The sequence below is a fragment of the Urocitellus parryii genome, chromosome 15, assembly GCF_045843805.1.
Source record: "Urocitellus parryii isolate mUroPar1 chromosome 15, mUroPar1.hap1, whole genome shotgun sequence".
Taxonomy (NCBI): domain Eukaryota; kingdom Metazoa; phylum Chordata; class Mammalia; order Rodentia; family Sciuridae; genus Urocitellus; species Urocitellus parryii.
Genome location: NC_135545.1, coordinates 53,363,879 through 53,376,593, shown reverse-complemented (window position 1 = coordinate 53,376,593; position 12,715 = coordinate 53,363,879). Strand labels below are relative to the sequence as shown.

Sequence of the window (12,715 nt, the reverse complement as noted above, 5' to 3'; positions counted from 1 at the left end):
GTCCCATAACTCTTAATTTTCCTGCCAGCTTTCTTGTATCACATATCGCCCACATGCTGATGGCTTATCCTGAGACGTCTGGCCCTCAGGTAATGCGTAGAATCAATAGTAAGGAGCTTTTATCAAGCGCCAACAGGTGACCAGATGACAAGCAGACAGGTGATAGAATTGCTTGATCTCTCTCCAGAAGATCTCTGTGAATCAGCCAGCTTCCAAACAGGCCATGAACAAAGAGCGGGGTGAAGCAAAAATGCAGACACATTCACCTTGAGTCTTTTTTTTTTAAACAAAAAGAGCTGTTGTTGTTCCATGCAAGGAAAGAAGGGATGATGGATGGCAGATGGTTGTAAAGGCCCCAGAGTATGAAAGGCCCCAGAGCAAGCTCAGCCATCGGTTCCAGCAGTGGTTCCATCATGAGTGTGGCACACTTGCTACTCCTGGGGCTGGCTCTGAGGCTGAGGGCCATCATTGCTAATCCAGAAGAGGGCAGCTTTTGCTCTAAGAGCCAAGTGGCCTTCAGAGATGCTTGTTATGAATTTGTGTCACTTGGACACACCTTCCGTGGTGCCCAGAGCTGGTGCGAAGGGCAGGGAGGCCATTTGGTCTTCATTCGTGACGAAGGTACCCAGCGATTTCTTCAGATGCACATCTCCCAGGACAGAGAATGGTGGATCGGACTCACAGGGACCTCGGCGCACAATGGAACCACAGGAGGTAGGTGCTGTGATAGTTGTTTTATGTGAATCAAATAAAATAATTCACGTACAGGACCCAGCACAGAGTCCAGCCACAAAGCTGACAGTCTAGAAATGTCCATTTCTTTGCATGCACTTCCACCCCCACCAGTGCTGGGGATTGAACCTAAGGCCTCACACATGCTGGCAATCACTCTACCCCTGAGCTGCATCCCCAGCTCTGCATGTACCTAATATTAATGCCAGTTAGAACTTCTTCAGTTTCTTGCTAGAATGATGCTGGACACTATCCTGAGTGCTTCATGGCCATTATCATGCTGATCCATACGATAAAAATGAGAAAATTGTCATTCTCCTCATTTTACAAATGAGAAAACAGTCTCCCAAAATAATGAGATAGCTATTTTCAAAGTGCATTCAATGCTTTTCCCCAGTTGTTAGGAAATGAAAGCAGGCCAAGTGCTCAGCACAGCTCTGTCCACATTAGATGGTCTCATCTTAATGGTCCTTTTAGAGACTATCTCTGCTCTCATGTGTGGGGCTCCTGCTGCATCCTGGCACAGTTGTGAACTTCTGTTTCAAATATAATTTACATGCAGCTAAGGGAGCCAGGTCTACTAAGGTCCCCTAAGGGATACTGTATAGCAGTTTCAGAAAATGATGTAGGTCTACTAGGTTGATATGTAGCAACCTGCAAGATGTCATGTTAGTGGTGAAAGAGGAGCTGGAACACTGTGAGCAATATGATACTGTTTACACAATTGGATTTCAGGCACTCATAAATACTGATATGTGCTTAAGATTCATTAGGAACAATTTACAAAAAACCTAATAGTGGGAGCAGTTTTATAGGTTGGGAGAGGGAAGATATTTGCATTTTGCACCACTTTATAGCACTTGAAGCTTTAAAAAATTGTTGCATGGATTTATTTTCTTTTTAAAATGGATAATTACACTCTCCAAGTCTTACTAGTAAATTTTTCTTATATTTTAGAGTTCACGAATATCTTTGAGACTCTTCTCTCTCTCTCTCTCTCTCTCTCTCTCTCTCTCTCTCTCTCTCTCTCTCTCTCTCTCTCTCACACACACACACACACACACACACACACCCTACCTCTTCAAGGGCTGCAGCAGGCTTTTCAAGGTGCTGAGGGGTCCTGAAATGATTCAAACTGCTTGCATCTTAACTCAGCCACATGCATCTGACCAGAACCCTGCTAGTGCGTAGAACACCTGTGAACATCCATGGCACCCTCTTGGGCTCTCTCTCTGATCATGGGAAATGATCTAAAATGAAAGGGGAGCATCGTTAATTGAGTTGGACCACCCTCTATGGGCTGTGCACTCTGGTGTCCTGGTTCTTATGTCTGATTGTTGGAAGCTAATGGCAAGGCTATGCCCCTCTTCTAGTATGGGGACGAGAGCCTTTACCCACCTATGTTGGCTGAGCATCTATGGCATCCCAGGACTTGAGCTGAGGCAAGACCTCCACATAGAGAAGAGGGATCCCCGCTAATCCTAGCCACCATGTTCCCATCCCAGGGCCCTGGACCTGGTTGGACACTTCAAATGTGAGCTACAGCAACTGGCAACAAGGGCAGGCCACACCTGCCCCTGACACCTGTGGCTACATCGGGAGAGGCCCTTCCTCCCAGTGGGCTGCCTCTGATGACTGCACCCAGGCCTTGGCCTTTGTCTGCGAGTTTGGTGAGCTGGCCCTGTCTGGGGCTCCCTCCTCCCGGCCTCTGCCTGGCCGCTCAGCTCCGTGCAGCTTTGCCCCTCCCTCTTCTTCAGCTTCCCTTCCTTCTTGGCCTCTGGCTTCTCTTGGTCTCCCCTCTCCTCTCTCCCTGTTCTCCTTCTCGGTCTCTCCCTGTACTTCTGGGGTGTTCCCTGTTCTCTTTGGTGCCGTTGCTCCATCTCCCTGTCCCCCTGTTTAAGAGCTTATTAGTCTTTTTCTGATCCCGCCTCTGTTTGTCCAGGGCTTTCTCCTTTCGTCTCCCATGACCCCCAACCCGGGTGCTCTGCATCTCTGTGTCTTGCTTCCTCTCTGCAGCTCCCTGCTTTCTCCCCTGTCCTGGCACCACACAGCCCTGTCCAGCTGCTCTCCATCTCACTGTGAACCCCCTAAAGCATCACCTTCCCTTTGCCACAGGGGTTGGTCAGAGCCTGGCCTGTGGTGGCCTCAATGCCACCATGCACTGCGGCTCAGGAGAGGTCATCCAGATCCAGGATGCCTTCTATGGGCGCCAGACCCCCCATTATTGTACCCAAGAAGACCTGCCTCCTTTGGATCTCGAGAAGGATTGCAGCTGGGTTAGCGTCAAGGACGAGGTGGCAGGTAGGGCCCCTGGCTCCTCCCACCTCCTGGGTCTATAGCATGGCCCTCACTATCCTTGGAGCAGGTATGGGTAGAGGCTATGCTGGACCCACTTCCTGGTTCTCTGCGACTCTCCTCGTTGTTTCAGCAATCCTGACTGTGGCCCCAAGGAGGAAAGGCCTCAGCTGGATAGGCTTATGCATGAGATCCCTTCACCAAGGCACACCGGGACAGACAGGGAGGTCCTCTCAAAGGCTCTCCTGAAAGTTTTGGAGACATGGCAGCTACATCCAGGGAACACTCTAGAGGAGAGCCCTTGTACCCCACTGGAGGAGATCCTGAGGGCCCCCCAATTCCATCTTTATCTACCTGCCCTAGTCACTTGCCCATTCATTTGGCCAATAAACATTTATTGAGAACCAATATTGTGCTATGCACTATCCTGGGCTCTGTGGATACAGGGATGAATCAATCTGTTTTCTAAAGAGCTCAAAGTCCAGGGGGAGACATATGTGTTGGTGTTGGTGATTAACTATAGTGTGATAAGTGCTACATCAGAAGGGAGCAAAAGGCACTACAGATTTGCTCATGCATAGTGCTACTCTGTAGTCCAGTACACATGCAGTTCCTAACTCAGATTGAGGGGTGTCTCTAACCGGGTTGCATCAGAAATCACACTAGGGAGCTAGGGTTGTAGATTAGCGCTAGAACACGTGTCACATATCTAAGTCTCTGGGTTTGGTCCCTAGTAACACACACACACACACACACACACACACACACACACACACACATGCACGCACACACACACTACACACACACCCCACACAACTCAAAGAACCAATTCTTACAAATGTTTTGAGCCGGGTGCAGTGGCACATACCTGTAATCTCAGCTACTTGGGAGGCTAAGGAGGACTCTGGAAGTTTGAGGCCAACCTGTCTTGAACATAGTGAGACCCCGTCTTGAAAAAAGAAAAGGAAGAAAGACAGATAGGAAAGAAGGAAGGAAAAAAAAAAACCCCACAAAGTTACCCTGTGTCTTTCTACAGAGGGAATTTAATGCAAGGAATTGGTTCCTGAATCATGGAATTTCTGAGAAGCCAAACAAGGGTTGTCACATTACCCTGATCCCTGGACCTATGGCCTGGGGAGACACCATGCCTGTGAGTGTGTTAACTGACAGAGCACAGGGGCTGTGCAGATGTGACTAAATTGCTAGTTAACTGGTGTTAGGCAAAGGAGATTATCCGGGATTATCCAGTTGGGCATAATCTGAACATGTAAGCCCTTAAAAGCAGAGAGCTTTCTCTAGCTAGAAGCAGAAGAGAGAGTGGAGGAGAAGTCAGAGAGAGTCCAGCAGTGAGACAGAACTGATGTGCTGCTTCTGGCTTCCGAAGTGCAGGGCCACATGCAAGAGAAACCTCCAGGATCTGGGAGCTGAATTCTGCCAACAAAAATAATGTCAGAATCTGACTCTTCCCAGAGTCTTCAAAAAGGAGAGTGGCCCTGATGATTTCAGCTCTGTAATACCCAAAGTAGAGCCCAGCCCAGCCCAGTCAAACTTCTCACCCCCAAACTGTGAGATAATAAACCCATGTTGTTTTAAGCTGCTAAGTTTATAGTAATGTGTTCTAGTAGCGGTTGGAAATGAACAAGCTCTCTTCCACCATGGCCTACGTGGCCAGGCTTACCTGGGAACCAGTGGACCAGGGACTTTGAGAAATGTGGGCCCCTGCAATATGGAGCAGGGTTAGGCAAGCTTGGGTCATTGGGCAAGGGTGAGCAGGTACTTTGGGGCTAAGGGTACAATGACCAGCCAACTTTCTATTGGCGATGAGGCAGGAGGTGACCAGGAAAAGCACAGGTGGGGGCTTGGGGAATGGGAGGGTGTGTGCCAAGCCCTGCAGGCAGAGGGCTCAGTGGTGCAGGGACTGCAAAGTGTGCAGCCAGTTCCAGCCTAGGTGAGAAGGGGACCTGCCCAAGGACCCTGGACTCCATCCCAGTGACACTGGAAAGCACTGGAGGATCTGAGCAGAAGAGGGACATGGAGTTTGTTTTAGAGACACCCTCAGGTGGCTGTGAGTTCAGGTGGGGGCTGGAAGATGGAGAGGCCCAGGTGCTAGAGGCAAGTGGTCCCGGGGCCAATGGAGAGAAAAATGTGGATTCTAGAGACACATGGGGTTGGCCACTGATGGGAAACCAGGATGACCATGGCTTGGGCCTTCTGGGTCTGGAGGTGGGTGGGTGGGTGGGTATACAGAGAAGGAGGCCAAGAGAGTGGGGAGCAGCAGCAAGGTCGTGGAGAGAAAGAGCTGATGAGTGTCCCAAGGCTGCCAAAATGGAGTCCTGCATACTGCGGGGCTTTGAACAACAGAAATCTATCCTCTCACAGTTCTGGAGGCAGGAAGTCCAAAACGAAGGTGCCAGCAGGGCTGTGCTCCCTCTGAGAGCTGTAGAGGGCACTCCTTGCCACTCTTGGGTTTTGGATACATTGTTCCAATCTCTGCTTCCATTTCCACATGGTGTTTTCTCCCTGTGTGTCTTGTTGCCCAAATTTCCCCCATCCTGCAAGGACACCAGTAGCGGATTAAGAGCTCACCCTGATGACCTCATCTTAACTTAATGACATCTGTAAAGACCCTATTTCCAAATAAGGTCCCATTCACAAGTTCCAAAGGTTAGGACTTCAATATATCTTTCTGGGGAACACAATTTAGCCCATATCAGGGATCAAGACCTCGCCTTGGTGTAGGAGGAGCCTGACCCTCTCCAGAGACAGTAGCACGGGAGATGTAGGCTGGGGAGTGATGGACGCCTGGGTAAAAACCAGGTACAGGAAACAGAGAGCACAGGAGAGGAATTCAGGCCCAAGGGGGCACGTGGCAATCCAGTGGGGGTTTTCCCTTCCCTGGCTAAGCGAACACATAGGTACTTAGAAGTTTAAAATCTAGAGCAAGCATAGGTTTTTGAGTGGCAAAGGAGAACCTGGATGTACAGGCACTGTCATTCAGAGCCCGAGGATCTTCTCGGGCCACAGGGCCTGCCTGACCCTCTCTCTCAGGCTGCTTTGCAGGCTTCTAATACATGGGCAGGAGGGAGAGGTGTCAGATGATCCTGGTGTGGGGTCTCCATGCTCTTCCCTTTTGCAGGCATATGGATCCCCGATAGACACAGGATTCCTAATCTTGCCCCCTCTTATTGACTCCCAGGCTGTAGGCTTCTACTTTAGACCATCTGTCTAGGTGCTGGTGGGCAAGTGGTTCTCAAAATGTGGTCTGTAGGCCAGCAGTATTGACATCACCTGGGAGCTTGTTAGAAAAGCAGGATCTTAGGTCTCACCCAGACCTACTGAATCCAAATCACTGAGGGTAGGCTTTGGAATTCCATGACTTCACAAGCCCTCTGGAGGATCTGAGGCATGCTGAAGTTTAACCAACGCTCCAGACCTGAGCTGCTAATGGTCAGGAATCTTACCTTCCTGTCCCCTTACCTCACCCAGTGTCTGGTCTTTGGCAGATGCCAATGGTTATTTGTTGGGTGGGTGGGTGGCAAGTAAAGGAATGGATGAATAGTAACCAATCTCTGCTGATGTCTGTCCTTGTGTCTTGCACATCATCCCTGTTGCTGCTGGGACTTGGATGCTTCTCAGGCCAGTGCCAGGGGCTGCAGGCATGCCAGGTAGCAGCAGATGAGACCTACTTTGGAGATCTGTGCCCCACTCAGGGCAGCTACCTATGGGTGCAGTACCAATGCCGGGAAGGTGAGTCCCCCTCTTGCTTGGGTGTAGGAATGGTTCTTTTTTTTAATATTTATTTTTCAGGTTTGGCTGACACAAAACTTTATTTTATTTTTATGTGGTGCTGAGGATCGAATCCAGCGCCCCACACATGCCAGGAGAGCACTTTACCACTTGAGTCACATCCCCAGCCCCTGGAATGGTTCTTATGTCCATAGCATGTCCATCTTCCCCCTGGAGGAAGCACAGCAGTTCCTATGTGGGTGCTGAGAGGCTTCCTTACCAAAACAGCTTCCTTGTAGCTTGACCCCCCCAACCCCCAAGCTGGCTTCTTAGGGTAAAGCATTTGCAGCTCCTACTGCAGAAGTTAAAAGAAAAAAAAAGAAGTGTTAACCCCAGGACCCTTCATTAAATTTCAGGTTGCTTGATTTGGAAGGAACCAAAGGATCTCTCACTTTAAAAAGTACAAATCTTGAGGGCTGGGGTTGTGGCTCAGTGGCAGAGCTCTCACCTAGCACATGCAAGGCTCTGGGTTCGACCCTCAGCACCACATAAAAATAAATAAATAAAGGTATTGTGTCCAACTACAACTAAAAAACAAATAAATATTTTAAAAAATACAAATTCTGAAAGCCACAAAAATCAATCCACAATATCACAATTTATAAAAGCTTTTTAGGGGCTGAGGTTGTAGCTCAGTGGTAGAGTACTTGCATCGCATGAATGAGGCCCTGGGTTCAATCCTCAGCACCACATAAAAATAAGTAAATAAAGATATTGTGTCCATCTACAACTAAAGAAACTTAGAAAAAATAAAAGCTTTATCAATTAAAAAGGAAAAAAAATATTCCCTTCAATTTGACAATCCTGTTCCCCATAAGGAAACACTATTAATTATTTAGAATAGAAACTTTCCTGCTTTTTAAAATGTTTGCATAGACATGGCTATGTATGAATGTATTTGCCTATATTTTTTATAAAAATATATCATGTGAAACATAGTGGTCTACAACTTAGTTATTTTTTTAAAAATTTTTTAGAGGAGAGATCCCTACCAGTGGGAGAGCTGGATCACAGTGTGTGTGCATTTTAAAGGTAACAGGCATTGCCCTCTAAAGTGGTTGCATCCCATAAACAGGGTGGGAAAGTACCAGCTTCCCTTAAGGCTGTGAAACCACCCTGAGCCGCCATCTGACAAATCACATAGAACAACAGCTTCTACTGTGGACACAAGCAATAGGGACAAGAGCTCTGAAGGGAAAAGATGAGCCAAGGAAAGCTGGGGTCGCCAGGGCACATCTAGGACAGAAGAAGGAGGGAGGATCCACAGATGACAGGGTGCAGAAAAGGGAGGGTGGCAGTAAAGACAGGTTTCACCAGCGTCGTGAGTTTGCTGAACGTGCCTGGGGGAATTAAGAGCAAGTAAGATGTGTCCATTCCGTTTTCTGGGGAGAGGGCCACGTGTTTTGGCAGCAATTTCCATTTGGTGGTTTTGCTAGTGGACAAAGGGTGCCCCTTGGAGATCTGCCAGCTGCAGCATTGCTGTCGCTAGACAAACGTGTCACTTAGAGCACAAGGGTATGCTGGATCTGACTACAATGTGGACCAGATTTCCTGCCCCTACCCTGATTTTGAACATCTTGCTCCCTTGTGAACCAGTGTGTTCTGCTCACGGTTTCTGATTTGTGAAGGAAGGGACTTTATCTGGTGCCCTGCTGACTATATTCAGAGGGCCTAGCTGCATCCTGAGCATCTTCAGAAAACTCTGAATCAGGCCCTGATGGCTTTCAGACCAGCTCCAGAAGATCCTTTCCACTGACATTACAGTGCCAAGCACTGAAAGACTGCAGTGCCTGGATTAGCCCAGGGCCATGGGGAGCCACAGCTAAGTCACTTCCCTCAGCCCATCCTCTGTGCCAAGTTTTGAAGTTCAAGGTTTTATAAAATTTAATGTGCACTAAGTAGCTTACGTGATTCATCTGCCACCTTATTCAAGTAGAGTTTCTTAAAGGGGTTTTGCCTTTTGTCTTTTTAACCATCATAAAATCATTGGGACAATCAATAGAATCCTGGCTTTATAAGTCAGGATACACTGTGCAGCTATTAAAAAGAACAAGGCAGCTCTAACTGTGGTCCTACAGAGCAATCTCAGGTGTGCTAAGTAAAGAAAAGTCAAGGTGCTGAACAGTGAATTTAGCAGGCACCATGTGTGTAAATGAAGTAGGACTGTGTGCTGTGTGTGCAGCTGTCTCTGGAAGGTGAACCTGGGCTGGTAGCTATGGCTGCTCTGGCAGAGAACCAGAGCTGAGGGACAGGAATACAGGGGAGGCTGGCTTTTCATTCTGTGCCCTTTATACATGTCACACTCATACTATCTTTGAATGGAAATAAAATTTTAAAGAACTTTTAAAACCAAAAATAAACTTTAAATGTCCCATATAAAAATAAAGGTCAAGTGGTAGAATAGGGTAGGTTTTAAGCAGAAATGTGCAACTTTGCTTTGCAAGAGCACTGGGTGTCTTATGTTTGGATCTGCAGGCCTGCGACTGGTGGTAACAAATGGGAGTTTCATCTTTGACAATGTCACCATCTCCTTGACATGGCTCCTCTCTCCCTACATTGGAAATCTGTCCTGTATACTCAGCATGGGAGATGGCCACACTCTTGATCCCTACTACCCTCCCAGGTAAGAGGACTCTCTGAGCCTGGAGTCGGATTGTATCAGTCAGTTGTTGCCATGTAATAAGCACCCCCCCCAAGAACTTAGTGACTCATGGTTCTTGGGCTGGGTGACTTTTCTGGTATGGGTTGACTTTGCTGGTATTTAATGTAAAAGTTTGTGGGATCTCAAAGCTACCCACCTGGCTTATAACATTGAGGTCATATCTCAGATGCTCTCTTGTCAACGCCAGCAGTCTTGCTTCTCAATTTGCAATAGGGCATGGACTCTAAGTACACAGAAGTCACATGCTTTGTGTGGATGTCACTCTGCTTTTCTTTCACATGTTATACCAACTCCTACTTTTGATTAACACCTTATTAGTCTAAGAAAAAGGGATTTTAATATCCGACTCTCCAGGTCCGCTGCAGATATATACGTGAGTTGAGGGGGAGACTCCAGCCTCAAGTGGAAATGGTGCCTTGGAAGTCAGAAATCCTCCTTGAGGACCGCCTTCCTGCTTGAGGTTCTTTGGTCCTTGTATTCATTTATACAGCGAGATCTTCATTTCTCTATTAAGAAAAGCTTTCTACATTTCTGGAATTATATCATGGACCTTAGGGGACAAATTTACACAAGGCAGTTTGTTCAAGTTCAGTATTGGGTAACCAAGCGCCACCCACTGGCAGATTGGGGGGTTGACACCATTATTTCATCCTCATTCAGAGCTGCCACTTACACACAGCTGAGGAACTTGTGGGAGACCCGTAATTCACAAGACAACACAAGCCTTAGAGTGACCTAGTGTACACAGGCAGTTTGGGGAGGCACAGAGGAAGGTGACAGAAGGTGAAGCTCAGAAAGGACTCTGGAGTGGAAGTCCTTTGGGTTGGGGGCCAGAATGCTAAGGCAGGAGCAGCAGGTCTAGGGAAGGAGACAGCCTGGGCCTGAGAGCCGTGACGTGCTCCAATGACTGATAATATCTCATTCTACTGGGCATTCAGGGGATGTGGAAAAACCAGAGATACCGGAAAACTCACCAGAGCCCCTGTCCAGAGGGCCTTTGTGCCAGCCGGTCTAAGGAGAGCAGAGGAAGTCGCACAGGTTGAGTGCCAGGAAAGACTGAACTGGAACATGGGAGGGGTGCCAAGAGGGGCAGAGGAGAAGTGGAACTGGGAGCAGCCTCCACCGACGTCACACCAGTGCCATGGAGACCGGAGTGGGGTGGCTCTTAGGGCCTCTTGAGTTGAGGCCAGAGAGGGGACACTTACCCCTGGCATCGAGCAGTCACTGGAAGCAGATGTGCTGGGAAGGGGATGTTACCAGGGGTGAGGCATCTTCCTATGACTAAGGGGTCCCTGGAGTTGGGTTCAGCCGTGGGGCCTGGAGGAACTTGGGCAACACACTTGAAGCATCCACTACAGAGGAGCAGAGAAGAGATTTTAGGCCTGGGAATTATACGGCCTATGTTGTTAATATGATTTCTAGTGTTGTTATACTCACTGGATAATTTTAAGGAGCATGAGACCACAAAGAAGAAAATAACTGGCAGAGTTGATTCCTTAATTCTTATAACTATATCAATATTACATGAAAGTGAATAATACTTTTATTTCATAGGCCAAGTAGTACACAATGGTATCCTGTTAAACAAAAACCACAGTATTTGGGTTTATTATATACCAGATGCTTCCTCAGTATTGTATCCTTTAAGCCTAATAACAACCCTGCCAAGGCCGGTTCTATCTCCATTGTGTGGACCAGGGAATCAAGGCTCCAGGAGCTTAGTTGAGACATTAGGTTAGATATCAGGATCTTAGGTCCTGCAGGTAACCAGTGGATTCCCTAGGAGATGTGATCCCGGTTCCCCACTCTTTCTGCTCTATCCCACTGCCCGGCTTGGTCAGAGGGCTTCATCTACCAACTTGGTGGGCCACTTCTCAGTGTCATAACAAAGTGACACAGACTATGGCATTCTCTACAGCTAGATACTTGGAGCAAAGGCCAGAAATGTGAGCTTTGCTTCAAAGAAAATTACATCTTATTAAAGGTAAATATTAGCCATGAGTGCCACCACTGAGCCACAAGCATCTTGAGCTATTTTTTAACCTTTCTTTTGAAGTACAACGTACAGAAAAGTGAATAAAAATGTAGGGCTTAATCCCTTGATACATAATGAACACACACATGTAACCAGCTACTGGACTGGGAAAGGCAGGTAACCAGCCTTCCCAACATCCCTCTCAGTCCCCGTCAGCCTCAAGGATAACCACTGCCCTAATTCCCTAACCTCACAGGTGAGTGTAAGCTGCATTTGAAGCTTAAGTAAAAGGAATCATAGAGAATACACTGTATTTGACTTCTGCTCAAAATTAAATTTTTGGATTTGTTCATATCACATATAATTCTGATTTCTTTTTCTCATTGCTGCATAACATTCTACAGTGTAAATATCCTTCAACTTTTTGCATTCTAGTGTTGGTGAAACATTTGGATGGTGTTTCATTTTTGGCTATTACAAATTGTACTGCTACCAACATTCTAGCCCACCTTTTTGTACATATATTAGATTTAAATCCAAGAAAGGAAATGCTGGGTCTTAGCATCATATAGGATCACACTATGAATTTTTAAGTTGTTTTCTCTCTGTCTCCCTCCCCCCCTCTCTTTTTCTCTCTCCCTCCTCCCACTCTCTCCCTCTCCCTCTCTGTATTCTGAGCCTATCTCCCTTGGCTGGCAGCAGTTTCTAAAACCACTTTGCACTCTTCTACCTCTGGTGAGATTGCTGAGGGAGAAATTAGGAAAGGTTCATTTCTCTGCCTTTTAGTCCTGGGCAATTTCAGCTGATATCAGAGTTCAGAGAAAGGAATAAATGGCTTCTTCCAGATAGATCACTGATACATACACCCTTCACATTTCCACAGAGGGTTCCTGTTTTCCTATTCTGAAATCTACATTGTCTGATATTGTCCAACTCAGTGCTTGCTGATTTATCTTTCATTCCTTCATTTCAATTAGGCCATGTGGTTATGTTTAAAGTGGACTTCTTGTGGATAGCACATGGTTAGGTCTTGGTTTCTTAAGAGCCAATGAGGCACAAGCATTGGTGTATTTAGACCACTTACAATTATTGTAATTGCTGCTGTAGTTAGATTGAGGTCCATCATTTTAAAATTTGTTTTCTGTTTGCCCCCTGTTTTTATTTCTTCTACTCCCCTTTCCTGTCTTCTTTTGGATGATTTGAATGATTTTAGCATTCCATTTTAACTTTAACTTTTGGCTGTGTTTCTTTGCATTACTCTCTCA

At 46.9% G+C, this 12,715-nt stretch overlaps 1 protein-coding gene across 1 annotated transcript in view; it reads left to right on the top strand.

Moving 5' to 3' along the window:
• Window positions 1-413: 413 nt before the first annotated feature.
• Window positions 414-12,715, top strand: part of Pkd1l3 (polycystin 1 like 3, transient receptor potential channel interacting) — a 79,832-nt gene continuing 67,530 nt past the window's right edge. Inside the window, exons 1-5 of the mRNA XM_026392991.2 lie at window positions 414-714; window positions 2,238-2,402; window positions 2,848-3,033; window positions 6,664-6,774; window positions 9,289-9,436. Coding sequence (XP_026248776.2) covers window positions 414-714; window positions 2,238-2,402; window positions 2,848-3,033; window positions 6,664-6,774; window positions 9,289-9,436 — 911 coding nt within the window. The remainder of the gene's footprint in view (window positions 715-2,237; window positions 2,403-2,847; window positions 3,034-6,663; window positions 6,775-9,288; window positions 9,437-12,715) is intronic.